Source organism: Panthera pardus, unplaced genomic scaffold (genome assembly GCF_024362965.1).
Source record: "Panthera pardus isolate Hobbes unplaced genomic scaffold, ASM2436296v1 HiC_scaffold_11, whole genome shotgun sequence".
Taxonomy (NCBI): domain Eukaryota; kingdom Metazoa; phylum Chordata; class Mammalia; order Carnivora; family Felidae; genus Panthera; species Panthera pardus.
In genome coordinates this window covers 26810523-26823864 of record NW_026526666.1, presented here as the reverse complement: position 1 = coordinate 26823864, position 13342 = coordinate 26810523, and the positions used below count along the sequence as shown (strand labels likewise).

Genomic DNA, 13342 nt, shown 5'->3' with positions numbered 1-13342 from the left:
CTAGATTATTTCAAGAGTGTTCAGACTGGATTCTCTGCTTGGTATTTCTTCCTGCAATCCATCCTACACGCTGCCACTGGCATAGTCTTTTTAAATAAAAGCTGAGATCATAACTCTTCCCCCAAACCTGGACTCCTCCCTCTTACATGCAGAATAAAATTCTACCTGGTTGAATGGGTGTTTTAGATCTTCCACCTTGACCTCCATTAAACATTTCAAGCTTTTTTCTTATTTCACACCCTTTCATGAACCTCCACCCAACACCAGACTTAATCATCTTGCTTTGTGCCTTCTTGTCTTTGTATCTTTGCTTCTGTTATATCTTCTCCTTTTTAAAAAAGTTTATTTATTTTGAGAGAGATGTAAGAGGGGCAGACAGAGAAGGAGAGAGAGAGAATCCCAAGCAGGCACTGTGCCATCAACGCAAAAGCCTGAGGCAAGGCTCAAACTTACAAACTGTGAAGTCATGACCTGAGCTGAAACCAAGAGTCGGACGCTTAATCCACTGAGCCACCCAGGCAGTTCTTCTCCTGAAGCCCCTTCCTTCCATCTGTTTTTCAAGGCTTGGCCCCAATCACATCAGCTGCATAACAAATTACCCCCAAACTTAGTGGCATAAAACAATGGTAAACATTTATTGTCTCTCACAGTTTTTATGGGTTATTTTGGAGCATCTTGGTGGAGCGTTCTGGCTCTGGATCGTTCATAAGGCTGCATTCACCCATGGGGGTGGAAGATTCTGCTTCCAACGCTGGTAAGCAGGTACTGGCTCTTGGTGGGAATCCATAATTCTTCTCTAGAGCTGTTTGAGTGTGCTTCGTAGTTTCCCTGAGAGCAAGCAATCCAAGAGACCAAGGTAGAAGCCACAATGCCTTTTATGATCTGGTCTCAGGAGTCACATGCTGTCATCTTCACCACATTCCTTCTGTCACAAAGACTAATCCTGATGTGAGGGAGATTACACAAGGGCATGAATACTGGAAAGCAAGGATCATTGGGGAGGATAATGGAGGATGGCTAACATAACAACTCTTCAAGAGGCTTTCCAGATTCTCTAACTCCCTGTGCCCTTCTTTTCTCTGTCCGCTATCCTGTGCATACCAAATTGCCTGATTGTTAACGGAGATGTAAAAATCAGAGCTCTTGGATAGCTTCCAATAAAATCACATTTTTCTTAATTATTAACTATTATAAAGTGTGGACCTGAAAAATTGCTTTGGTTAATTATCAGAGGGCATGTACTGAGGAAATTTGTTCTGTAAAATCTTAAGTTGTCAGAAACTCTGTTGTTTCAAACTCATATTAGAGAGAGGGAGATGTAAACCATCGAAGTAAGTCACTTTGACTTGGAGAAGCTGCCTCTGAGTTTCAGAAAAGGGGTTTTTGGACACAACATTCTACATTGCTCTTAAATTTAAGTTACTAAGGGAATAGAACCCAGAGTAGACTTCTCAACTCAGGTCTGATTATTAACTCTACAGATCTGATTTGCTCTGAGTCTATTAAATACTGTTTCATTTAGATTTTATCTAAACTCCTTTCTTCTAATAGTATAATGACCCCCATTTCTTCCTTTTTTTTTTTTGAGGCACACCCATAATTCCTCTGCTGTGTGGCATCCTCTCTGTAGCAAGTTAATAAACTTAACTTTGTTGGGTTACAGGTTTGTCCTTTGTGGTTTTACCTGATGGGCTTTATGAACAGCTAAAATTATTTGAACACACATTAACTAATTTCATTTTTTTAGAATCGCTTATGCTTTTTGAACAAGGGTACCTTTTAGAATATCTTGCCCAATGAGTCATTTTTATCTTTCCTCTGATCTGTAGTCTATTTCCTAAATATATCTTTCCTCTAAACTTGCATGCCCTTCCTTCATTGCTACAAACTTCAAGATAATATGTCACTTTCTCTCATGGTTCCTAACACTTTTATATTACTATGTAATTTATTGGTGAATTAATAATATTCCCTCTTGTCCTCTTGCATGGCTCTTTCTCTGGTCCTTTAGGATTCAGCTACAAAATCATTTTCTGTCAAGCCCTAATTGAAAGTCCTAGTCAAAACTAAACATTTTCCTTTTTCATGCTGTCATAGTGCTTTGTCCATATCTTTAATGTGACACTTACATATTTATAATTTTTTTCAGGGGCACCTGGTGTCTCAGTCGGTTAAGCATCCAACATCAGCTCAGGTCATGATCTCACCGTTTGTGGGTTCGAACCCCACGTCAGGCTCTGTGCTGACAGCTGAGGATCTAGAGCCTGCTTCCGATTCTGTCTCCAAATCTGTCTGCCCTCTCCTGTTCACACTCTGTCTCTCTCTCTCAAAAATAAATAAAACATTAAAAAAGATTTAAAAAAATATTTTTTTTTCGTATTTTTTCCTCCTCTACCAGCCTTTGGAGAACAGCCTTTGGAGGGATTGTGATCTGTTTATCTTTGTATCCTCTGTGCGTACCAAATTGCCTAATTGTTGAATGAGGTAATGAAAATGTCTACATGCCAAATACATGCCAAATGGAGAATTTAGTAGAAAGCTCCACCTTCGAAAAATGTAAACAGTTACCTCCCCCCCCCCCCCCCGCTTTGTGATTCTTGTAATCTGTATTAGGTTATCTCCCAGTTTATACTAGGAAAACACCTAGGAAAAGTTTTGTGGGCTACTTTAATATGGGCTACTTTAACACGTAGGCTACTTCAATATGTGTTTTTATTATGCAAGGTTTTATGCATTTATTTTCTGACTCCAGCTTCTTCAGCCGAAGACAAGGATTCACTAAGTTACTGTACATATGCCAGTCTAAATGCTAGGGATAATGATTTCTGCAGCATAGTGCCAGCCAGAAGAATGCTGTAATCTGTAATGCCCTTCTGATTCTGGGAGTAAGGCCAACGCTCCCACAACGCACGATTGTTATTTCTGAATGTCCCTTTGCAAAGAACAGTGTTTCTCAAACTTTTTGTTTGATCAGACCCACATTAAAGAAATACACTTTATCACTGCTTGGGACACATGGATACAAGACTGGAATAAAAATTTCTCAAAACAACTCGTTTACATGTGATGCACTATGAGACTTTTCTGTCGTCTATCCTTACCGATCTCTCTCTCCAACACACATAGACACACAGATGGTCTCAATCTACCAAACTGATTCCACCGTCCCCTAGAGATTATAACCCTTGGCTTAGAAAAACTGGCTTGTAAAAAGGTTCTCGATTTGTAGTCATTCTTCCCACATTTTCCTATATCTCTTCGGAGTTTCCGACGGTTATTTTCGTCTGAATAATTACGGTGACTTTGGTTTTGTGTAAATGTTCTGTGATGGGGCCATTCCCCTTCTTCCTGCGCTCCTTTAAGAGGGTGGTAACGGCCCTTCACCGTGCAGGGGGGGAAAAGGGGAGGTGGAGTGGCAGGTCCCACCAGGTTCGGTGCAGGGCAGGCTCGCTTTTCCAGTTCTTGGGAAAGGTCGGTGTGCGCGGAGGTGGGGGTAGAGGTGAGGCAAGGGAAGCAACCAGGCCGGGGAGAACTAACGAGCACCAGACCAAGGACCCACAGCGTCTCCGCGCCAGCAATCCCGGCGACTCTGCGGGGGTCCGCGCGTGCGCAGAAAGCATCCCAGGACTGTTCCGGCCTCCGTGGCGCCCGCGCGCGCTCCCGCCGAGCTGAAGTCAGTGGTGGGCTCCAGCGCGCGGACGACGCGGCGGCGCGCGCTAGGGGGCGGTCCTGCGCGGCCGGCACCGCCCTCCCTCCGCGCGCCCCTCTCCTCCCAGTCTGCCCCGCGCTTCCTGCACTAGGGTATCCGCTGCCGCCGCCGTCGCTGCCGCCGCGTCCCCGTTCCCGGCTCGCTTGCACTGGCGGTGCTATGGCGGCCTTCAGCAAGTACTTGACGGCGCGAAACTCCACGCTGGCCGGGGCCGCGCTCCTGTTGCTCTGCCTGCTTCACAAGAGGCGCCGCGCCCTCGGCCTGCACGGGTAAGAAGGCCCCTGGCCGCGCCGCCTTCCCGGGCCCGAGCGGGCGCGCCCCGCGCGCTCTCCCTTCTCTCCTGGCGCCGGGTGGCGGGTCCCTTTGCCCGGCGGGGTCAAGCGTAGAGGCCGGCCACGGCTGCTGCCAGGTTCCAATGTCAGGGTGTCTGGGTTTCCCTGCGGCGCCGTTGTCCCCAGTGTTCCCTGCGCCCCGCACTCTGCCTCCGGGATGTGACTCCCCACACCCTCTAGCAAACCTGTGCCTCTGCCCCGGGGCCTCGTTTCCAGTGCTCTCTGTGCCTTTTCACTGCCTCCAGGAGTGTGAATCTTTCTCCAGCGCCCGCTGGCATTCTTGTGCTCCGGCCGCGAGGCTGTTGCCCCCAGCCCACCTGCTGTGCCAACTTTCTGGGTATGTTCTAGTTTTGTCATCTCATTTCCTGAGAGACCGTGGGTTTGCCTTGTGGACGTGTATGTATGATTTGAGACTGAGGATTGTACTCGCCAGGCTGGAGGCTGTTGTCTCAGTCACTTGGCTGGGGTTTGACACGATTCCCTAGTAGTTGTTGTTGAAAGTCGTGATGATGGTTCCTGCCAACTATCCTGGGTCCATTTGGCAAGGTTGCTTTTGTAAAGTGGTTTCCCCATGGAGGTGGGTCAGTGAACTCCCTGGCATTTCATCCGGAAAGGCTCAAGTGGTTCCGTAGTTATTTGGAAAGCAAGTTTCCCTCCCCTGGCTCTTGAGGTGGAAGGTCAAAGTGTGATTTAGCTGAGGATCAAGATCCTTTTTGATTATATTCCGCTGCTTTCTCCTCGAGAGAATCTTAAGGTTTAGCTTTAACTTTGGGCGATTGTAAGATAAGAGGAAGGAAAAGAGTATTGAGTTACTGTTGTGGGGTTACAGACATAATTTTTTATTAACTGGGAGACACTTGGCTTCAGCAAATGAATGAGGGAAGGTTACTTCCCAAGCTTTCTTGCCATTCATTGGATATTCCATGTTAAATCTTGGCATACCGCTTTCATGTATTTTATTTCATTCATCTCCCTGGGCAGGTACTGTTGCCTCTTGTTTTTGTTTTGCTTAAAATGTCTGACTAGTAGTAGACTTAGGACTAAATCACTAAGAAGTGACCTTCCTTTCATGAAGTGTTTACTAACGTTCTCCTAGAAGTCTTCCCTATCTTACTAAGGTTTGAAGTGATGGTCTTTCTTTTCCTTTCTGAATTTGATTAACAAAGTTGAAAATGATCTGCATCTTTGTCCAGACAATACAGCCCCAATTTACTTTTCTTCTATTCAATTTGCTTTTAAAATGATTTATTCTGGAAAATATAAACAGTTTTTTTTTTTCTATTGGATTGTATGCTTTCTGAGCTCCCAGTTGGAAATGGAAGTTATTTGTTAACCTGGAATATGTCAAAATGTTAAATGCTATAAAATAGCGTTGAATTTTATTAGAGAAATGTTTCAGTGCATAGAACAGGTATTTTAGTGTCAGGTAAGGGATTTGAGGACAGCTCTAACAGATCTGGCTTACATTGTTTTATCAGAGTATTACATGTGTAATGTGTTTGTCTGTAATATAGAAAAGTACACGTAAGTGGAGAGCTTCAAGATTTTTACAGATAGAACTCACCCATGTAATCAGCCTTCAGATCTGTACCCAGATAAGAATATTATCAGCATCTCAGCATCTCTTCATGTCCTTTACAGTTACAGTTTAGGTGGCTCCTGATTTATAAGACCATAGATTATTAAGGAAAGTTTTATTTTATTTTATGTTATGTTATTTTATTTTACATTTACTTATTTTTTGAGAGAGAGAGAGAGAGAGACAGAGGGAGACACAGAATCAGAAACAGGCTCCAGGCTCTGAGCTGTCAGCACAGAGCCTGAGGCGGGGCTTGAGCTCACGTGCAGTGAGATGATGACCTGAGCCGAAGTCGGACGATTAACCGACTGAGCCACCCAGGGGCCCCGAGTAAGGAAAGTTTTAAATATAATCTCCTGGGAAATAGTAGCAAAACAATACAACAGAAATGGTTTTACTGAATTTTAGGTGTTTTTATCATTTACATTTTATTGTAAAATGCGTTAAAACTATCTTTTTTGAGAAACTTAGTAAACTTTTTGGGGGATTAAATTATGCAACAGTTATTTTACTGAACAGAAGATTGTTAACCTTGTGTATTGGCATGAGTAAGGAAAATCTTTATTTTCCACATTAAATATTTTGTGGGAGGAGAATGCAAATTAAGAGCAGATAAGCATGATGTTTAAATTACTGAGATGAAGTAAGTGAATTACTTTAAAACCATTAAGAATGGCATTGAGTCTATTTTTGTAGATGTTATATTTCCAGAAACTTTTGGAGATCTTTCAGATGCTATCTTTGGCTGCACAGTTTGAAGATTAGAAGATTAGAAAATTCTGACTTTATATTTTACTGGCTTTTTGGGCATCGTTTGTAACAGGGCTAATTAATTTTCCTATCTGGTGCTTAATTAAGGAACCTGTGGCTGCTTGACCTTTTTTCATCTGTGCTTTTATTTTTTTTTTTTATTTAAAAAAATTTTTTTTTTTTTTTTAACATTTATTTATTTTTGAGACAGAGAGAGACAGAGCATGAGCAGAGGAGGGTCAGAGAGAGAGGGAGACACAGAATCCGAAACAGGTTCCAGGCTCCGAGCTGTCAGCCCAGAGCCCGATGCGGGTCTCGAACTCAGGGACCGCGAGGTCATGACCTGAGCGGAAGTCGGACGCCCAACCGACTGAGCCACCCAGGCGTCCCTCATCTGTGCTTTTAATAATAAGTTTGTCTTAGAAGATATCCCTTAGAATCAAATAGATAATAGAGCTAGAAAAGCCACTTTATTTTTTTTTTTTTTTTTTTTTTATTTTTTTTTTTAAACGTTTATTTATTTTTGAGACAGAGAGAGACAGAGCATGAACAGGGGAGGGTCAGAGAGAGAGGAAGACACAGAATCCGAAGCAGGCTCCAGGCGCTGAGCTGTCAGCACAGAGCCCGACGCGGGGCTCGAACTCACAGACCGTGAGACCATGACCCGAGCCGAAGTCGGACGCTCAACCGACTGAGCCACCCAGGCGCCCCGAAAAGCCACTTTAAAAGTTATAATGTCACATTATTCCAAACATTAGAAGAACAAGTAATTTAACTTCCTGAGTTATTTTTTAGTTTTGTTAATGCAGTTTTTTCAAAGTAAGCAGAATAACTACCTATATATACACTTCACTGAAGAAGTACCATCAACATTCTGCCATTCATGTTTCATCTATAGCCCCTTGCCTCCCACTCCTTATTTTTACAGATTTTTAGGTAAATTTATATATTGAACAGTATAAATCTTGCTTATACATTTTTTACGTAAATGCAGTACAACAATGTAACATACCCCTATCATAATGAGAACATTTTCATCTTCCTAGAAAGTTGCCTTGTGTTCATTCCTCACTACAGTATGCTAACTTTTTTCACCTTAATTTTGCTTAGTCATACATTTTATTTTATTTATTATTTATGGGGAATAGTGGAATCTTTATTTATGGATAAAGGAGAATGCATGTTCAGTTGAAAGGAAGTTAATGGGTTTCAGAATGTTGTGGGATGGAGAGTGTGTGTGTGTGTGTGTGTATGTATTGCACACACATTAAAAAAATGTATGACAGGGATGCCTGGGTGGCTCAGTCTTGATTTTGATGCAGGTCATGATCCCATGGTTTGTGAGTTCAAGTCCGGTGTCAGACTCTGTGCTGACAGTGTGGAGCCTGCTTGGGATTCTGTCTCTCCCTTTCTCTCTGCCCCTTCCCTGCTTGCACTCTCTCTTTCTCTCTCAAACTAAATAAATAAACTTCAAAAAATATATGACATCTTAGAAAGGATACATTTTTGTTAGGGAGAAGAAATTTAAATGCAAGTTAGTTAAAAATGTAAGGTGGTTACAGAATGCATTGTACAGACAGATATGCCTTAGAAGTTCTGAGAAAGGGGAGATTAATGTGTTTGAGAAAAGTTAGGGAAGGTTTTATGACGAATATGAGCTAAGCCCAGAAAGGGGGTAGGAATGGATAACTGCAGATAAATTGAACGTTAATAGCAGCCTTTATCAGATTTTTGTTGCATTTTGTGATATGAAGATGCTTTGTGGTTCCTTTTTAATCCAGCTTCCACTGCCACCAGAACTCTTTTTAAGAAACACAAATATGATCATGTTATTCCTTCATTAAAGTCTTTTGGCTCTTCTAAAATACAAAATTCTTTTTTAAAATTAAAAAAAAATTTTTTTATGTTTATTTTGAGAGAGAGAGAAAGAGAGAGAGAAAAAGAAAACGAGTGGGTGAGAGGCAGAGGGAGAGAGAGAATCCCAAGCAGGCTCCATGTGGTCAGTGCAGAGCCAGACTTGGGGCTCGAACCCACGAACTGTGAGATCATGGCCTGAGCTGAAGTTGGACGCTTAACCAACTGAGCCACCTAGGTGCCCCTCTAAAATGCAAAATTCTTATCATGAGAAAATCGTGTTCATGATCTGGTTCTTTCGTACTGCTTCTTATCCTCATCCAGCCAAATGGAATAGCAGTTCTGAGTAGGAGAGTTTGCTCAGCCTTTGCAGTTTGATTGCAATAACTGTCATCCCCACTACTTCTCCCCTACCCTTTGGTGTTTATTTTCTTTCAAAACTCAGTCCAGTTAACACTTTCTCTTAGGTGTTTTCTGTCTTTTCCTGATTTCCAAATTGATGTTGTCCTTTGCTCTAATGATACTCTAAGCATTTCTCGACTTTAGTAGTTAGCACTCTGTATTGTACTAGTTTGTTTTCTTGGCTTCTGCCTGCATCATATTGAGTCTCTTGAGGGCATGTACTGTGCCATTCTTAAATTCCTAGTTTGCATATGTTACAGGATAGACAATTAAGTGTTTTATGGGGTACACAAATTACGTAGGGTAGTTGAAGAATTTTTAAGTGTAATTGTCTGATAGACAGTTGGAGATGTAGGACCAGTAAAAACATGAGTAGAAATTACATGAGTGGGAAATTATGAGCCAATTTTAGAGGGCAGACAACGACACCAGTCTGCACTGCTGTAGTATTTTATGATCTTAAAAACAACAACAAAAACACGAAAAACAAAAACAGAACAAAGCAGTTTCTTTCCCTTCCCATGAATGCTTGTCAAGTTCAGATTTCTCATCCTGAATTTCAGAGCCTTCCCTCACCTGGTCTCACCTTACCTGGCTAATCTTATCTGCCATTGCCTGCCAATGAGTACTCCGTGTTCCAAATGGGCAGTTTTGCACCGTTCTCTGAACAGGCCACACTCATTCTAAGTTTTGAAGCTTATTCATATTAACCATCCTTGGAATATCTCTATATTTTCTGTTTTTCAGCTCTTATCCTTTAAGGTTTAGGTTAGAGTCACCCTTTTCGTGAAGTAGCATTCAACAACTCTGGATGATCTAAATAATGATTCTTTTAACTTTCTGAAGCATGAATTTAGCATACCTTTTCCTTTGGATCAAACCATTTTATTGAGGGGCTTCTGCAAAAGGTCATTAGGCTGGGAGCACAGTGAGATCTGACATCTGCAAGCCTGGCTGGGAATCTCTCCAGCTTCACCTGTGCAAAAGGTGAGGCATTTTTAATTGCTTGACTGGGTGTGAACTAGTTGTCAGCTATCAGGGTATAGCTAAGTAAACCAGCTTGTAGAGTGATCCTTTATCCTTTTCAGAGCCCAGTCTCTATAGATGGTGGGAACACTGTTTCCTCCCCCAAATATTTTTGAGGAGTTTCAGGGAGATTGTGTTTTTCTTAATTACACCTTATTTCACTTTTTTGTCTCTGCTCTGTTTTATTTTATTATTTATTTTTTTAATTTTAAAATATATATTTTCATTTTTTTTAAATTTATTTTTGTTAAAGGTCTTATTTGTAATTAATCTCTATGCTCAATGAGGGGCTCAAACCCATGACTCTGAGATCAAGAGTCGCATGCTCTTCCAACTGAACCAGCCAGGCACCTCTAATATGTATATGTGTATACACACATATACATATACACATATACATATACATATTTTAACTCTAAGTATAGTTGACATACAGTGTTACATTAGTTACTGTTTTACAACATAGTGATTTTACAAGTTTATTAGTTATGCTTTGCATCACAAGTGTAGCTACTGTCACCGTACAATGCTGTTACAATACCGTTGACTATATTCCCTGTGCTGTACCTTTTGTCCCTGTGACTTATTCATCCCATAACTGGAAGCCTGTACTTTCCACTCCCCTTCACCCATTTTACCCATCCCCCGCACTCCACTCCTATCCCTCTGGCTACCATCAGATCTCTCTGTGTATGAGTCTGTTTCTGCTTTTTGTTTATTTGTGTGGTTTTTTTTTTGGATCCCACATATAAGTAAAATCATATGGTTTTTGTCTTTCCCTGATTTATTTCACTTAGCGTACTGTTGTCTGAGTGCATCCATGTTGTCTCAAATGGCAAAATCTCCTTTTTTATGGCTGAGTAATACTCGTGTGTGTGTGTGTGTGTGTGTGTTTATCACAACTTTATCCATTCATCTATCAGTGGGTGCTTAGGTTGTGTTCGTATCTGGCTGTTGTAAATAATGCTGCAATAAACATAGGGGTGCATGTATCCTTTTTTTTTTTTTTAATGTTTATTTTTGAGAGAGAGCGCAAGTAGGGGAGGGGCAGAGAGAGAGGGAGACAGAATCTGAAGCAGGCTCCAAGCTCTGAACTGGACATGGGGCTTGAACCCACAAACCACAAGATCATGACCTGAGCCGAGTTGGACGCTTACCCAACTGAGCCACCCCGGCGTCCTGCATGTATATTTTTGAGTTAGTGTTTTTGTTTTCGTTGGGTAAATACTCAGTAGTGGAATTAATGGATCATATGGTATGTCTATTTCTAATATTTTGAGGAACCTCCATACTGTTTTCCACAGTGGTTATACCAATTTACATTCTACCAACAATGCATGAGGGTTCCCTTTTCTCCACATCCTTGACAACACTTGTTATTTTTTGTTGTTTTGATTTTAGCTATAGTGACAGGTATAAGGTGGTATTTCATTGTGGTTTGTTGTTGTTTTTTGTTTGTTTTAAATGTTTATCCATCTATTTTGAGAGAGAAAGAAGGAACCCCAAGCAGGCTCCACACCCCTAGCACAGAGCCAGATGTGGACCGGAACACATAAATTGTGAGACCATGACCTGAGCCGAAATCAAGAGTTGGACACTCAACTGACTGAGCCACCCAGGCGCCCCTCTTTGTGGTTTTGATTTGCATTTGCCTGATTAGTGATGTTGATCATCTTTTCATGTGTCTGTTGGCCATTTGTATGTCTTCTTTGGAAAAATGTCTATTCAGATCCTCTGCCCATTTTTAATTGGATTATTTGTTTTTTGTCTTTTTTTGTTTTTTGGTTTTTTTTTTTTTTGGTTGTTGAGTTGTAGTTTTTTTTTATTTTTTATTTATCTTTTTAAATTTTTGTAATGTTTATTTATTTTTGAGAGAGAGAGAGAGAGAGAGACAGAGTGCAAGTAGGGGAGGGGCAGAGAGAGAGAGGGAGAAACAGAATCCAAAGCAGGCTCCAGGCTCTGAGCTGTCAGCACAGAGCCCGATGCGGGGCTTGAACCCATGGACCGCGAGATCATGACCTGAGCTGAAGTCGGACGCTTAATCAACTGAGCCACCCAGGTGCCCCTGTAGTTTTTTTTTTTTTTTGATATATATTTTGGATATTATCAGATATATCATTTGCAAGTATCTTCTCCCATTCAGCAGGCTGCCTTTTTGTTTTGTTGATAGTTTCCTTCACTTTGCAAAAGCTGTTTTAGATCCCATTTACATTGTCTCTCTTTTTTATTTTTTCATCTTGTCTCTTGAACCTGTCTTTTTAGTATCTGCCTTGATTCCTATAAAGTGTCAGCCACAAAGCAGATAATTGTGATAGAGTTTTATTGAAAATTTGGGAGTGGTGGCAGGAATTATATCTCAGCATAGCGAACAGCTTAAAATGGAGACATTCTTTTATTTATAAATCCCTTTGATATTTCCACTGTTTTAAGTTTGTTGACTATTTTTCCCTGAGCCTCAGCCATGTGGCCTGTTGCTAGATCTTCTCTGTACCTTTTGGATATTCTCATATCTCTAGCTTCTACTCCCTGTACTCCCTCCCCACTAACTTTACAGCTTTCCTGCATACTTCAAATTCAGCTTTCTTTCCTTCCTGAGATCTGTTCCTTTCAAATCAAGCTCTAGAATGGGCTGGCTTCCCTTTGCTCAGTTTGACAGGCCCACTAAATGTTTTGCAAAGTTCAGGTATGAGTCAGGTGAGGGGCTGGAGCTGCATAAGACTCTTGGGATGAACTATGAATGGAGTTTTTAGGCCCCATTTAGAACCTCAGAATAAAAAGATGGTGGTTAAGCGAAAGACCTGAAGGAATTTGCCAAGAAAAGCATTTGTGTACTGAAACCAACTAATGCAGGTCAAGTCCAGAAGCAGTGTTCTCAGAACAGTAGAGCTGTCTGGGGTCTATTGGACAGGGACTGAGTACAAACTCTTTAATTAATTACACTTCTCAGTTTCTGGCACATTAGCATCACTGGCCAGGCATTCGTTTTCAAGGCTTTTTGTATTTGCTGTTGCCTTGCCTGATATGCTCTTTCCCCAGGTACCACACTGCTAACTCCCTCCCCTTTTTCAGTCTTTCTTCAGATAACTTCTCAGGGAGACCTTCCAATGCCATTCAGTTTACAAAAGCATTCTCGATACACACACTGCCCACTTCCCCAGATTTTCCTTATCAGTCAAATGTGATATTTATTTTACATATTTATCTTGTTTATTATATGTCTCTGCCTTTAGGATGTAAGCTCCATGAGGGCAGCAATTTTTGTCTGTTTTGTTTATTGATACAACCTCAGTGGCTAGAACTATGTCTGGCATATAGTAGGCTCTCAGATAAAAATTGTTGAATGACTCTGTTTCTGAGATGCTCATTTCTTAGGGCTGTGGTTACTTTTATCTTAAATAACAAATTTTTCTTGCTATGAATGTTGTCTTTTTAAGTATATTATGAGCCATTTAGGAGCTGACCCCTTTTATATGCATTGGTAAAACAAGTCTTAGAAATTTATAAAAATGGTATTATTGTTTTATAATCTGTTTTTCACAGTTACAATACAGTGGAACAATACAGTGGAAACATTAAAGACAATTAAAAAAATTAAATTATCCATAATGTTATCACTATAACATACATATTGTTTTTATTACCTCTAATTTCTCATTTATATGCATATAGTTTACATAATTATAATGTATG

The 13342-nt window shown here is 40.9% G+C and overlaps 1 protein-coding gene across 8 annotated transcripts in view; it reads left to right on the top strand.

Annotated features, from left to right (window-relative positions):
* The window catches only part of ABCD3 (ATP binding cassette subfamily D member 3), a 114530-nt gene that overhangs the window by 35517 nt on the left and 65671 nt on the right, over positions 1–13342 (top strand). Inside the window, exon 1 of one of the 8 annotated variants that reach the window (XM_019457561.2) lies at positions 3704–3978. The exons of 6 other annotated variants lie outside the window; for them this stretch is intronic. In XM_019457561.2, the coding sequence (XP_019313106.1) occupies positions 3869–3978 (110 nt within the window). In that variant the 5' untranslated portion in view covers positions 3704–3868. Of the gene's footprint in view, positions 1–3703; positions 3979–13342 lie in introns of those variants that run through there. One more of the 8 variants, XM_053892226.1, reaches the window with a different exon arrangement.